We start from the raw sequence: 14,075 nt of genomic DNA on the forward strand, positions 1-14,075 counted from the left end.
TATATGTATATGTTAAAGTTGTAAAGGAACTATTAAACAGATATGAGTTCTGACAAAGAAATGATTCAGGACATTTGTTTTGTTTTTTAACATCACTTCTCAACTGTGATGCTCAAGCTGTGCTGTATTATAAATGCGCTCTATTAGAAATATATGCATCTGTGTTTTATTTGTGAATAAATTGTACCACATTGTTAAAACACCTTTGTATTTGTACCTTTTTCTTGCAAGAAAAAAACAAGCATTAAACACATAAAACAAAACAGGCTGCAGGTTTATGCAGAATTACATAAAATGACTGGAATTGGCAACATAATTCAATTAATTTCACTCCCATGGCACCTCTCCCATTTGTATATATATCATTTAATTGCTGTATGAAGCATGAAGTGAGAGCCACGGGGGATCTCATTATGAAAAGCTGGCATGGATTCGATATCATGCTCTGCAGGGTAAACACTTGCAGGTGCGAGCACCTGAACGTGTCGCCTGCAGGACTAAATGTATGGAGTGATCACTATCAGCACGCCTGATTATAATACTTGAGGATTTTGGATGTGGACATAATTATCTTGCTAAATCAGACACCAATAAGACTGAGTGAAATAGAGAGACATTTCACCAAGCACCCCAGTCAATCCAATTTCAGTTTGGCGAAACTTAATACACATAATTCACGCCTAAGGGAAGAATATGATACAGCATTATTACTAGAAATTGTGCGCTGGAAATGACTTGCTCTGAGTGCAAATAGTAATGCAGTGGTTATTACATCAGTCACCTGGTAAGGCGGGTGATAAGCCTGATGACATATGGTGTATGGTGGTGAGATGTTTTTAAAACAATTTTTTTTTCCATCATGAAGACTGTTATTCCAAGAATGATGTCTTACAAGGAGACTCTGTGTTCATAAATGTGCCAGGCAGCTCTCACGCTCCTCTTATGCAGCTGAAAATCAGCCAACATAAACATTCTTTAATTTTCTTTGAACAGGTGTTTGTTGTTGTTGTTGTTATTGTTGCAATACTCATTCTGCCCACAAGAGGCTGAAGTGCACCACATCCAAAATAGGAACTTAAAGGTCCAGTGTGTCATTTTTAGGAATATTTATTGGCAGTAATGTTTTCATTCGTGTATAATCACATGAAAATAAGAATCATTGTGTTCCTGTTGTCTTAAAGTGAACCCTTTATGTCTACAGTCAGAGTGGGTCCTCTTCTATGGAGTCCGTCATTTTTGTACAGTAGCCCAGAACAGACAAACCAAACTCTGATCTAGATATGGACTTTTGTTTTTAATGTGAATTTGCCAACCAGTGTTTCTTACATGCTTGGAGAAAGAGAGGGTGAAGGTGTGGGAGAGTATTTTTTTGGTTGCAATCTGCAACTTCACCACTAGGTGCCACTGAATCCTGGACACACTGGACCTTTAAGTATGGAACAAAACCTTTTTTCCCCTCTTGTCCTTAAGTCATTAGCATTTGCTGCTCAGTGTTTCCGTGTTAAACAGTTCAGAGTTTACCAATTTGATAACCTGACCCCCCTGGTAAGTCTGATGCCAGACAGTTATGAGTTGTTTTTCCCTCCCAAGATCGTTCTCTAACTTCTTGGACAAAGTTATTCTGGGTAAGGTGCCCCCACCTTCAGGTCATGAAGCATGCTGCAGCCACACTATTAACAAAGAAATCACATAACCCCCATTTTAACCACTTTGCATCAGCCCCCCCCCCCCAATTGATTTTAAAATAAATCTTTTTAGGTTTTAGTCATTAATACTGAAGCACTTCAGCGTGGCACCAGCCTACATTAGTGAGCTCGGCAACATAAATCATATGGCATAATGGCTGCTGTGATGGTACAGATGCCTTTTCTGGATTTTACATTAAATCTCAACCTGAGTACCTCGAACATGTCTTAGAATATTTAGACTTAAAATGGGATTATGCACCAGGGAAAGTTAATGTTGCAAGAAATGAAAATGAGTGAGGAGAACGCTTTAAAATATTTATTTTCTCAGTATAAAATGTAATTACAGACAAAAATACAGAGAAATTGCACAATTTGAAAGCAGCAGTATTGAACAGTAGAAGTGGCAACATGCAATCAGTTCAGTTGCAACATGTAATACTTCTGACTGACACAGGTCTCATCGTAGACGTGATTCATGTATGACCTCAGATCATGTTTACACAAAACAGCTTTCAGTGTTCTCAGTTATTTTAGTTCAGGCTATTGTGAATAAAAGTTTCATAATAAATCAGTTCCAGACCTTTTTTAAATGGATGTGAATAATCATGGATCATTGTATGTTGAACTACTTCATCTCGACCCCTCGATCCACATTGAAATACTTGTTCTGAGCTCAGTAATGACTTCAATTAAATAAAATTATATTGCTAAAAGGGAGCAACAAAAGTGTCACCGATGAGCCGCAGAGAGGTCGGCTGCAAACACAGTTTCCTGGCAACCATGTTACAGTTTGGCTTTGGCTTCCATGATCCACTCACTGAAGCACTTCTCCATAGCCTTCCTGCTAGCCCAGCTTCCATTGTTGACCGTTGGGATGATCTTGAGCGGCTTGAGCCACTGGACAAACCGCTTCATCTCCAAAAAGCTGCTGTGCTCGCTGTATGGGACTCCTGTCAAAAAAAACAAAACAAGACAGGACGTCATCACTTCGAAGCCTGAAGATAACCCACGCTTTCTTTTTCGCTCACAGGGAGATAAGGAGACCAGTAGTGTTTTTTTTTTCTCTAATTTATCCATTAAAAAAGATCCAGCTCAATGAATACAGAGGCGGTTTGGTTTGAGGTGAAAACTTGTCATGCAGCCAGATGTCTAAAAGTATGGGGAGGTCGATCGGACAAGCAACTGGGCAAAGTCTTACAAAAAGGGACCATATGCTCAACAAAGGTCAGCCACAGGCTCAGACTTCTCTCCTCTCAGGGGGACGAGGCAGATTTCAGATGCTGAAACATTAAAAAAACTGTTAAATCAGACATCCCTGGACTGCGGCAGAAAGCTGCTGCCTCTTGTTTGTCCTCCCCATCGCCCCTCCATACATCTGAAGTGCATCTGAAGGCTGAAACTAAGCCCACTCGAGTGTACGGTCAATCCTCCTACATGCAGAGAACAATATTAGCAGTAGTAGCGGCATATGGCTGGGAAGAGCGAGGAGGAGGAGACACAAGGAGGAGAAACGAGCGCAAATTGGCTTCCGCCTGACTGACGCGTAAACTGCTGAGGAGGAAGAAATTATACGCGAGCGTGCCTCGCAAAAGCATCTAACTGGTGATTGAGAGTTACAGGCCAGATGGCTGATGCTGTTGATGGATCTATTAAGAAGGCGGACAGGAAGAAAAGACTGCAAATCAAGTCATGACATATTTCTGTACTGGGGAGGGTCAGTACTGAGCTACTGAAGATGAAATGAAGACACAGCAGACTCTTGATTATATAAATAACCAAGCGATGGTTTACTGGTTATTCTCACTCTCCCTCTGAGTCCTCCTCCACCTTCTTTGCCAAAAGAGGGGGCTGTAGGCCAAATACAACAATGTGAATCACATCTTTGGAAAGGGGAAAATGTTCTTGTGATTAAATCTTAGTAATATGTGGCAAAAGGACAAGATTTATTTCCATTATAAGGTTCTGCTATTGGTAGGTAAAAGAGAGAAGGGCACCGAAGAACTTCAAATACTGTGAAATCATCACTGTGTGTCATGTATGTAGGATAGATAGGACGAAAGCTTTCCCACCACTCATACTACAAATCCCACAATGCACTGGAACAGCTGACACACAGGTAAAGACCTGTGCACCACCTCCAACCCCGCTGCTTCAGTTGTTTATTGACATTTATTATTGACAGATTATTGCATACCATAGATGGAGATGTTGCCACTGATCTCAGGCTGAATATCTTCCACTGAGTCCACCTGCTGGCTGAAGGTCCAGCCCGTTGGCTTGAAGGCCACCAGCTGATCATACTGCCTTGAAAAGCGTGCCAGGTAATCCTGCAGTTTCTGGAGACAAGGGGAGTGTGACGAAGAGAAACCCAAGTGAGAATTTTATATTCGAGACGGAGCTCTGTTTTACTTGAAAATGCAAAAATGAGGAAGGAAATGCTCTTAGAGTATTTATCACATAGTGATGAACTGATATGTGCTCACAGGATTTCAAGTTTACCAGTAACACTGGGAAACATTAATAAATATCGAGATGCAGATATTTTCATCTGAAATATATTTCAAGGTGACTGTTCAAAGTTGTAGCAGCTCCCTTTGATTAAAACTAGAGGTCTCATTGAAAACCTAAATTGCATCCATTTCCACCTAAGTCAGCCTTTCTGTGTCCAGTGAAGCCTGAATTATACCGACTCTGGGACTTATCTGCGGTTCTACAGATGGCAAATTGAAAATGCGTTCGGAGAGATGATTTGCTCGGTCATCATAATTAGCATTTCCTCATTATTTTACCTGTGCTAGGTGCTTGGATAAAATGTTTGCTCATCAAAATAAACCGTCCAGAAATAATTGGTCTTCCTTTGTACAAAAAGGTCCGCAGACCATTGAAGAAATAATGTACGACTTCTAGTTCCATCCCCGTCATCCCAATAAGTAGTGAGTCATTAAAATAAAATCAGCAAACTCACCAGATACGTGAAACTGCCTGAGGGACATAAGTGTGATGTGATATATTTACTGCTTGTTTTACTTCAATCAGTGATGCCCCTAAAATAGATTTTTTTTTTAAAACATTCCTTGATCTAAGATCGGTTAAAATAAAAAGTTTCGATGGAAAATGAGACTGCTGCACCTACTTTGAAGGAGAGCTGCATCATGGGCAGCACATGGACCTGGGCTGCCTTCCAGTCGGTGGTTATACGTTGTCTGACTTGCTCCGACTCCAGACAACACATGGTGTTGTACTTATCTCTAGAGAGGCATACTTTAGACCCCAGGACCTCTGCCAGTGCTGTGAACGAAGCAGAACAAGGTCTGTGTGAGAGGCACACCAACTTCAGAGCACATTGTTGCATACTGTTTAATGATAAAAACAAAAAAAATCTGGATATGTTTTATGTGGGTTTGAGAGCACAAACACTCTTGCGGGAACACAAAGCTGTATTTTTCCCCTGTTCCAATTTCATGCAGAGCTTATAGAAGCAAAAGGTGATTAGAGAATGAGCGCATGTCGTTCGATTGCTTCACTACAGCTAAGTGGAACAGGCCGTTATTCACGCGTCACCGGAGGACGACACATATTGGAGTGGCTCTCTCTTCTCCAAACAGACTAATCTACCATTCTCCATGCTGCTCTCACTTCAATGCAAGACGTAATCCCCCGCGACCTTTCGACCGGGAGGAAAGGTCAGGGAGAGACAGAAAGGAAAATCCACTCATCTAACCAGTAGATCTAAAAACACATTTTACTTTGTGCTGGTGGCAACGCCTCACAGTAATATCATTATTCCCAGAACTGAATGAATAAATTACCATGTCATTTGCTGTAATATAATTAACATTTCATTCATCAACCTGTCTAATGATCAGACTGATATCAGCCACACACACACACGATGTTTTCTACTAGAATTAGTCACTGTCACGTCCGCTAAATGAGAGCGCACAAGAATAGGTTCTTTGTGTTTCCAAAGTAGGGTTTGTTTACCGTTTAGCTCAAGTATTATGGTATAACATGTGAGCTGGACAGGAAATAATCATTGTCTGTTTATTTGCTGGCAAAGCTGACATCCATCAAAAACAACTCCTCTCTCCCCCCTCTGCTACTCCACCATGTAAGAAAGAGCGCTACCACAGGTCCTTTTTCCCAAAAAACACCAGACTTTGACTTTTTTTCCTACACATTTCTCATTCAAATGTGCGTCAACAAGTGTTGACTGATCCACGTCTGAGCCTCTCAGTGAGTTATGGTATGCAAAGACGTCGCTACAGCCACAACTTTAGTTTTTGCAAGCGAAAAGACGTTCAGAACATTTGCCATGCGTGTTATGTGCCGTCTGTAATCACGCACACAAAGTCTAATGATGAGTTACCCTGATTTCTTGGAGGTGCTGCTTGCTCCGTCTAAGCACTAAGAGATAATCTGTAATATTAAAGTGATATTAATATGGGTCATAATTCCATGAACTTATGGATGGTATCAGGGGAGAAGACAATGAAGTTGCAGCAGTAAGTTAAGTTTTAATTTCACTTGCTGAGAAAATAGTTTCATTAAATCTTTTAATAAAATTTAAAATATGTCACAAAAGCACACCTTCACTGTTCCCCCTTCATGTGAAGTCTAAAACTGGCAGGGAAAAGGAAAGCACTTCCTTTACAAAATTCAAAAAGGCAAAACCAGATTACTCCCAAAATTGCTGTAAATCATACCAGGTCATGAAAACATTGATTTCATATGGACTCTCGATGCTAGGCAGACACGGAAAGTATAATTTGTACTGAACACTCACCCAGGAAGACCTTCTCTTTCCCCACAGAATAAGATCCACACACCACAAGCGTACGTGGGTTGAGTGTCACCAACTCAAAAGCCGTGCTGGCGGCAAAATTGATGACCTCCTGCTGTCTGGGGAAGGTGTACTCGGGGCTGCAGTAGCTGGAGAGATAAAAAAGGGCTTACATCAAAAATCTATACATGTGTTAGCCAATATTGATCCACGCTGCCCGAGAAGACTCTTATTTGTGGTAACCGCCCAAAAAGGTCACACAGCTGAGAGTACTGACGTGGTGTCCAGGTAGAGCGTCTGCACCCTGCAGCTGAGTAACTCAGGGTAGGTCTCCATCGAGGGATCGGCTCTGAAGTCTCCAGTGTGGAGGACTGTCTGTCCATCAGGCAGGAAGAACAGCAGCATGGCAGATCCTGGACAACTGAAGGAACAGACAGACAGGATATTGAAGGAAGTACAACTAGCATCTTCTTAGAAGCTTTAAGTGTCGAGGGAAGTGTGGGTATTAATGCAATTATAGATCACATCTGTTGGTATAATTAAGCTTGCATTCAAAGTATTGAACTCCTATTAGTATTCATCACTGAACAAATAATAATCTAGTTTGTTAGCTTGGGGCTGTGTGAATTTATAATTAGTGTCAGACATTGACTGAAATACAATCTGCCTCAGTATCCTTCCTCAAAATGCACGTTTTAAACTTCATGGCCTGGCTATTAGTGCGTTTAGGTGTTGTAAAGTCTTTCACAAAGCTTGTTAACAAGCAATCAAACAGCTGAAACTGACAACCACGTCTTCAGTGGATGGTCCACCATAAACCATTTGGTTACTAGTCAGTGGCTAAGGTTAGCGTTGTCTCGCTTGCAATTTATGCTGCAAAATAGAGAGATGAAGTGTAATTTGGTTTGTGCCCAACGGTTTTTGAGGAGACAGCGAGCGTTGGTTAAGAGACTTAGACAGTGAATGAGCATGAGGGAGCGCCAGCAGCGAGAAAGCCGGTTTATCAGTGAAATAAAGTTATTCCTGCACAACCCTGTGGCGATTAGCTGCAGCACCTGATCCTGTCTGAACGTGTATTACTCACTGGTTAGCATCCAGGAGGATGACCTTGACTCCCTCCACAGTGACCTGGGTGTTCATGGGGAGGATGTGGACGTACTGCTCTGCCACCTTCAGTTTGCTTTTCACCAGGTTCCCTGTAATCTGACCAGTAGAGGCAGCCGTCAGTTCACACACACACATCTTTATGGTTTCCTTACATACACTGATGAAGCAGCAGCTACTAAAGCCAAAAAAAAAAACACTTTGTTACACTGAAAAAAAGACATGAAATACAGAAATGATAACTGAAAGTGTGTAATCTAACAAATATACATCAGCTCTCATTACAACAGCCCTTCTTCAAATTTCCTCAGCAATTCTGACCCAGCTTTTCTGAGCTATGACCCACCTAGAATCCAAGTTGAATTTCCTCAACCTACCAAATAAACAACAACCCAATGGAGTCCCAGTCAGTGCTTGTAAATCTGTTTTTAGTTGTAATCCCAAGAGAACACTCCAGAGTGATAAATCATGACCCATTTGACAGGAGGACTTACATAATACCCAATCTCTTTCACCAATATATTTTAACGTAGATACTCCATTAAGCCACTATGATTAACTTCGGGAGGCATGTTCTTAAATATCCCGGTAAGATAAATACATAATGTACAACACTTGAAGTGATACAGTGTCTAATCTGAATTAACCATATACCTCTATTCTTAATTCACACACCCCAATTAGTTGCAATATTTGCACAGTGAGAGTGTTATAGACAGAAAGACCGACTGAGACCCAGAGAAGTTAGATTTCCTGGGTTTCCTTTATGGTCAGAGCCATTGGCAAATTGGTATTCATACCTAGCAAGTGCAAGCTAATTTTTCATTACAAAACAGTCAACGCAGTGCACTGAGATAACAAATGGATCATGCATTTACTCTGTGAATTCTGTGGGAGAGAGCAGTCCGGAAGCTTTTTAAATGAGGTGCAAAGAGGTTTGTAGCGCCTCCAATGAATTAATGTCTTCCATAGTAGTCAAGGGCAAACAGGTTGTTGGAGGGGAGACTGCCATTTCTTTACTACACAAACCTGCAGCCATATCTAAGCTACCGCTGTTCATTTCTTTCCTCTGTATGAATTTTGTGGCATGCAGTTTCAGCGGTGGACTATAAATCGAATCTGGATTCAAATAAAACCACCAGATCCAGAATAAGTCATAAAGTAATAATGTCATTTGACTCCTACTTCAAAATACAATGATGTAGCTGTAACATATAGATATAAATCCCAGCCACCAGATAAAATACATAGAATTACCATCGATTAATATCAATCCCAGAAGTAATTCATATTTTTACAACAGCCAAATCTGGACTTACTCTGTTACAGTAGATTGGAACTGTGGAATTCTTGGTCAGTCCTCCGTAGTGGTCTGAGTGGAAGTGTGTGAGGAAGTAGGCAGTGATGCCCTCGATCTCTCCGTACTGGAAAGCATCGACGACAAACTTCGTACCTGAGCGGAAATATAAAAACATTAGATTACAAAGCACAAAAAGCAGTAAGCAATGACGTATGATATATGGTCACTCACTGACCTGGAATCTTCTTGTAAAACGGACAACGTGGTAACTCCACTTCTCCATCAGCGTTCACTCTGTTCCACCTACTTCTTCTACTCCATCCTCTGTTCCTAAAGGTGTTCCTACCTCTCCCTGTTTCGCCTTGTACGGCCGCGACATTGCTATTATCTACAGCCGGTTCGCCCTGTGAGGTATCTGCAGTCTTGTCAGACTTATTTCTTCTCTGCCTTTCTCTCCTTGGTCGTCTTTGTCCTGAGTTTTCACCGAGTGTTGGAGTAGAGGGGGTGTTGAGATCATTTGGTCCGCTGTCGGCCTCCTTCTCCTTCTCTTTGAGGGGTTTGAGGCCAAAAAACACCCCGATGTCCGTCTGCTTCAGACAGGAGGCCTGACCTGTCTTGCTTTGGCCCTTCTGAGGAGGCATAGTTTGAGATTGCTGGATGACAGAGGTTTGTGATGAAGGCACTTGAGGAGTTGTGTGAGGCTGCTCTGATTCATTCAGGTTTTTTAAACACAGGCTATCTGAGCTGAGAAGAGTTTCTCTCAGCCGCTCTAAAACAATACTTTGTGGGGATTTAATGCTGCTCTTACATGGACTGAGCTGAGCTTTTTTTCCACCTGTAGAATCAGAGCTGTCTTTTACAACTTTAGAGGCACCTGGCTGATTGGTGGGCGGTAATGAGGTAACTGAGTCCAGCTGGGTGTTTAAAGAAGCAGTGTTCTTTACCTGCACATTATTGGTGTCCATATTATCTATAAATTCAGTCAGGAGCTCATCTTCACTTGAGAAACCGTCACTGAACAGCACCATTGAATCCTCAACCTCATTTTCAGACGCATCATGATTGAAAAGAGCTTTCCTACTTTCACTAATGGTGACTTCAGTCTCAGCAGGGAACTCAGAAAGAGGAGAATAGGATATTGCATCATCGTAGTCAGGGGAAGGTTCATTTTTGGGTAAATCTTCACAAGCTTGTGTCACACTTTCTGCCTTCACAGGAGAGGATGAAAGCTCTGTTCTACTTTCCTGGGAAGAACTGAGAGACTTTTTGTTTTTAGTGGAGGACGACCATCCTTTCTTTTTCTTGAAATCCTCTGGGCCAGGTGAGCGAAGAAACAGTAGGCCATTTGTAGGTTTAGTTGGAGTGTGATCACTGTGAGGGGAAGCACTGCGAATGGATACAGCAGAAAGACTGAGAACGCTGTCCTGTGAACTCTCTAAAATAGAGCCATCCGCCTCGTTGTTTATCTGTCCAGGGAGATAACTGATGCCGTTCTCCCCACTGGTCTCTGCCCGCTGGGACTGACTGAGGAGGACTGAGTCACCGTTTGCTCGACTGTGAGCCAGGAGTGTGTGGTTGAATTTCTTGTAATGATTTGGTATGGTGGAGGAGCACTGGAGGCCATCTGGACATTCTGTGTGGACATGTCGAAAATAGGTTTATCAGAGCACGGCAGAAAGTCATAATTCAAAAGCACCTAGATACAAAATGTGAAAAAGCAGTTTGACAATAAAGACTTAATGATATTTACATTTGTATAAAGCCTGCTGTGGTTCTCCAGGGAGCTTTCTTAAAAAAAAAAAACACTTATTATGTCGTCAAGGTTTCTTGAATTGGGCTTCAGACTTCAAATTTTGAAGCCTGTCTCATAAACTGGGGGTGTGGACTTTGAAAAGCACGGGCATTTACCAGTCAGGGAGGATCCGATGCCACGTTTATGTCACGAGAGAATCGACGTAATTACCAGGTTCTGACTTGTAATAATGTCCAAGATGTAATCGTGACTAAGAAACTCAGACTCTTTCTGAAAGTGCCAAATCTGATACATTATTCAAGGTAATTAAACACAAGTTTAATTAACACACGTGGCTTTTTTATGTAATTGTAGTTGTTAGATTATGAGAATGGATCATCCAATCTGACATGAATATAGCATAAGGATTTATTAATGCATTATGGACTCTCAGACTTTGGCTTGTTTTTATTATTTGTAATCTTTCTCTTGTGAGTCCCCCAACTTTATGGAAGTACAGCAAAGTGATGGAGTACTCCTTTAAAGGAAGATCTTGCAATATAGACCATCAATCAACATATGTGCATAATCTGATAGGGGTTGTATGTCATATCGAACTTTTATTTATGTGTGTCAGTCATTTCTATGTGTAGTACACAGACATGCAAGAAGTAAATAGACACCTTCATTCAAATTCTAATTAAAGGTGTCTATTTACTTCTTGCATGTCTGTTTATATGTGTAAGTGTGGATGTCTGTACCTTTGCATGTGTCCCTGGGGGTGTCAAGACATTCAGCAACATGCCACCTTTGAGTCTGCACCACCAGAATGGAAAAGGGCATCTGACAGATGGGGCAATGGTCTCCAGAGGATGATCCATCTTGCACTGTGTCATTAGTAGGAGGTGACTCTGAGGCAGTAGCACTACTACTACTACTACAATCTCCACCTCCACCTGTCTTTACTTTCCTGTTACTTGACTTGACAGAGGTGTCTCGTCTCCTGGGGGGTTTCCTGGTGGTGCATCTTCTCACAGTCGGTGATTCTTGGCTTTTCCTTTTCTTCTCAAGAGGTTTATACTCCCAAATGTCATCTTCACACTCGTCCTTCTGTGACATCTGAAGCTAAAAACGTCCCTAACGTTACCTAGCAACCTCCTTTAAAGCACTCGTCGTTACACACGGACAGACGTTGGATAACATCACAAGTATATGAACGACTACTGACAAAATAAAAACACTTACAATACGTTAATTACGAGATATAGTCGATATAAAGCTACATATCTTTACCGTGTAGCTCCTCTTACCGCCACAGGACTACAATGAATGTAGTAAAGACAGAGTAGAGGAAAAAGAGCAGCACATTGCATCTATTTCGCCAACTTTAACGACTTAGTTGTTGCGAAATAAAGGCTGTAAAATGTGCATACTCTAATAATAATTAAGTCAGTTTAAGTTACGACCAAAAAATCCGTTAAATATATGTTTGTTTGTTTGTTTTCCGATGTGTGGAATCAGCGGGGTGACCCTCCACCGTGAGTTTACCCAGCTCAGCTCGGCTAACGTTGCTGTTTAGTGATGGGAATTTCGGCTCTTTTTGGAGAGCCGGTTCTTTTGGCTCTGCATACTATAAGGAGCCGGCTCTTTCGGCTCCCAAACGGCTCCTCACATTTTATTAATTGTTTTTTTTTTAATTAATTTTATTATTATTGCTGTTATTATTATTTTATATTTTTAAATGTTATTATATTTTATTTTATTTTTGACATTGCAAAGCACTTTGGTCAGTGCATTCGGTGTTAAAAAAAAAACCGTGCTATATAAATAAAACGTACTAACTATTTAATGAATTTATCAACCAAAATAATGGGATAATCGGCTCACAACGAGGAGCCGGCTCCCGTCGTTCACTTCAAAGAGCCGGCTCTTAGAACCGGATCGTTCGCGACCGACACATCACTATTGCTGTTGTTGTTGTAGAAACATGGCGTCCCGGTGCAGCCTCTCTGCCTTATTCTCCACCCAAAGTGAGCTGGACTGTGCCCTGGATGAAGCCACGACAGGGCAAGAGAGAGAAAAACTCGTCTACGAGTATTTGGAAAAGCTAGACGACAGGGAGGATCTGAAGATACCCGATTTCCAGACAGGTTAGCCCGGGTTTAGCTCTGTTAGCACCGTGTGTCAGTTATTCTACAGTTTGCCTGACAAGACTCGACATGTCCACAACTTAAACACTCACTGAGCGTTTTTAAACACACTTTTAACTCAAACTCTTACTCTGTTCAGCTATATGTGTTTCTTATATTGTCACACCTTCTTTAAACACACGTGTTTTTGTACGTTATTTAGTTGTAGCTTGTGATGAAGTCAGTCAGTTAAGACTTCATTCAGACTTAAATCAAGAGCAGCGACTTTGCGTGGTTCAGTCTTTCCCCCCACAAACTGTAAAGAAAAGAAGAATAGAAAGATTTTATTGTCATTGTACAACAGACATACTGTAAGCACAACGAAATTACAGGGGGTTTCAGCGAGGTGCCGGTCCTAAAAAAGATAATCAGTATAAATACAAATGCAAAAATAAAATATAGATGCTGTACAAAGAAAACATAAAAAGTGAATGCTGCATCTTGCTTGTATATGCATAGTAAATGGTTAAAGCTTCCTGTGGTGTCTGTGTTTTAGTAGGCGTGTCAGCTTCCTCTGTCTAAATACTTTCAAGTGTTTCTTTATTATGAATGAGTATGGCATAACCAGGAAGCCACTCTGCCCCTCCTCATGGCTTTGTCAACATGCATGTTATGAGAATTTCTAAAGAAAAACCCCTTGAATAAGGAAGACTAGATCCAAAGTATGAAAGTTTAAGTTGAATTTTTTATTCTTGAACAAGAAGGAGCGTTTAACAGTGCAACACACAAAAAGGGGTTACAGAGAAAAGGCTCCTTGAGGAGCTCTAACAGTTGGTTCGTATAGATTTTTCTTAAAATGGGCTGTGTTACAAGATTTTTTAAAGAAGAACCATTGAATAAGGAGGACTGAATTCAAAGTATAAAAGTATCAAAGTTGGATTTATTATTCTTGTACAAGAAGGAGCGTTTAACAGTGCAACACACAAAAAAGGGTTACAGAGAAAAGGCTCCTTGAGGAGCTCTAACTGTTGGTTCTTATACATTTTTTAAAAATGGGCTGTCTCGGACACCTCCCCACTTATAATTTTTTGGTTTTCTGCTCAGTAATGAACATTATGTTTCTTCTACAAAATGACACTTCCCAGGCCAGTTTCTAATGTCCTTGTCTCTCCTGTCCTTGAACTCCTGATTTATAATTATCAGATTAGTTTGAAACCTAACTAACACACACTTCAAATATGGGCATTTCCTGGGCACCCATAGCTTTTATATCTATTTTACTGTATTTATATTTTCATTCCAATCACTTACCATTATTCATATTATGGCCACTTTAGTA

The 14,075-nt window shown here is 41.0% G+C and overlaps 2 protein-coding genes across 3 annotated transcripts in view; one reads left to right on the top strand and one right to left on the bottom strand.

Annotated features, from left to right (window-relative positions):
• Window positions 1–1,989: 1,989 nt before the first annotated feature.
• dclre1a (DNA cross-link repair 1A (PSO2 homolog, S. cerevisiae)) lies at window positions 1,990–12,085 on the bottom strand. Of its 2 annotated transcripts, XM_019264724.2 has the most exons (9): window positions 11,369–12,084; window positions 9,111–10,508; window positions 8,895–9,028; window positions 7,556–7,674; window positions 6,749–6,892; window positions 6,475–6,620; window positions 4,822–4,976; window positions 3,883–4,024; window positions 1,990–2,638 (listed from the first exon to the last, which is right to left on the bottom strand). In XM_019264724.2, exons 1-9 carry the CDS (start codon window positions 11,724–11,726, stop codon window positions 2,472–2,474), a joined length of 2,763 nt encoding a protein of 920 aa, XP_019120269.2. In that variant the 5' UTR covers window positions 11,727–12,084; the 3' UTR covers window positions 1,990–2,471. The 2 variants fall into 2 exon arrangements, with proteins under 2 accessions (XP_019120269.2, XP_027145139.1); XM_027289338.1 differs by lacking the exons at window positions 1,990–2,638; window positions 3,883–4,024 and adding an exon at window positions 4,706–4,732 and having other exon boundaries at window positions 11,369–12,085.
• A 479-nt stretch (window positions 12,086–12,564) lies between these two features.
• nhlrc2 (NHL repeat containing 2) overlaps window positions 12,565–14,075 on the top strand; it is a 22,751-nt gene continuing 21,240 nt past the window's right edge. The window contains exon 1 of the mRNA XM_027289339.1: window positions 12,565–12,757. Within this exon, the coding sequence (XP_027145140.1) occupies window positions 12,595–12,757 (163 nt within the window). The 5' untranslated portion in view covers window positions 12,565–12,594. The remainder of the gene's footprint in view (window positions 12,758–14,075) is intronic.

The sequence above is a fragment of the Larimichthys crocea genome, chromosome XVI (assembly GCF_000972845.2).
Source record: "Larimichthys crocea isolate SSNF chromosome XVI, L_crocea_2.0, whole genome shotgun sequence".
Taxonomy (NCBI): domain Eukaryota; kingdom Metazoa; phylum Chordata; class Actinopteri; family Sciaenidae; genus Larimichthys; species Larimichthys crocea.

Bases quoted from the DNA above. Each gene is read 5' to 3' on its own strand.
- dclre1a (XM_019264724.2), bottom strand. From the start codon at position 11,726: ATGTCACAGAAGGACGAGTGTGAAGATGACATTTGGGAGTATAAACCT. The intron at 9,029-9,110 runs GTCAGTGAGTGA...ATTTCCGCTCAG, and splicing joins GTTTTACAAGAAGATTCCAG to GTACGAAGTTTGTCGTCGAT. The intron at 4,977-6,474 runs GTGAGTGTTCAG...CTTCGTTCACAG, and splicing joins GAAAGAGAAGGTCTTCCTGG to CACTGGCAGAGGTCCTGGGG.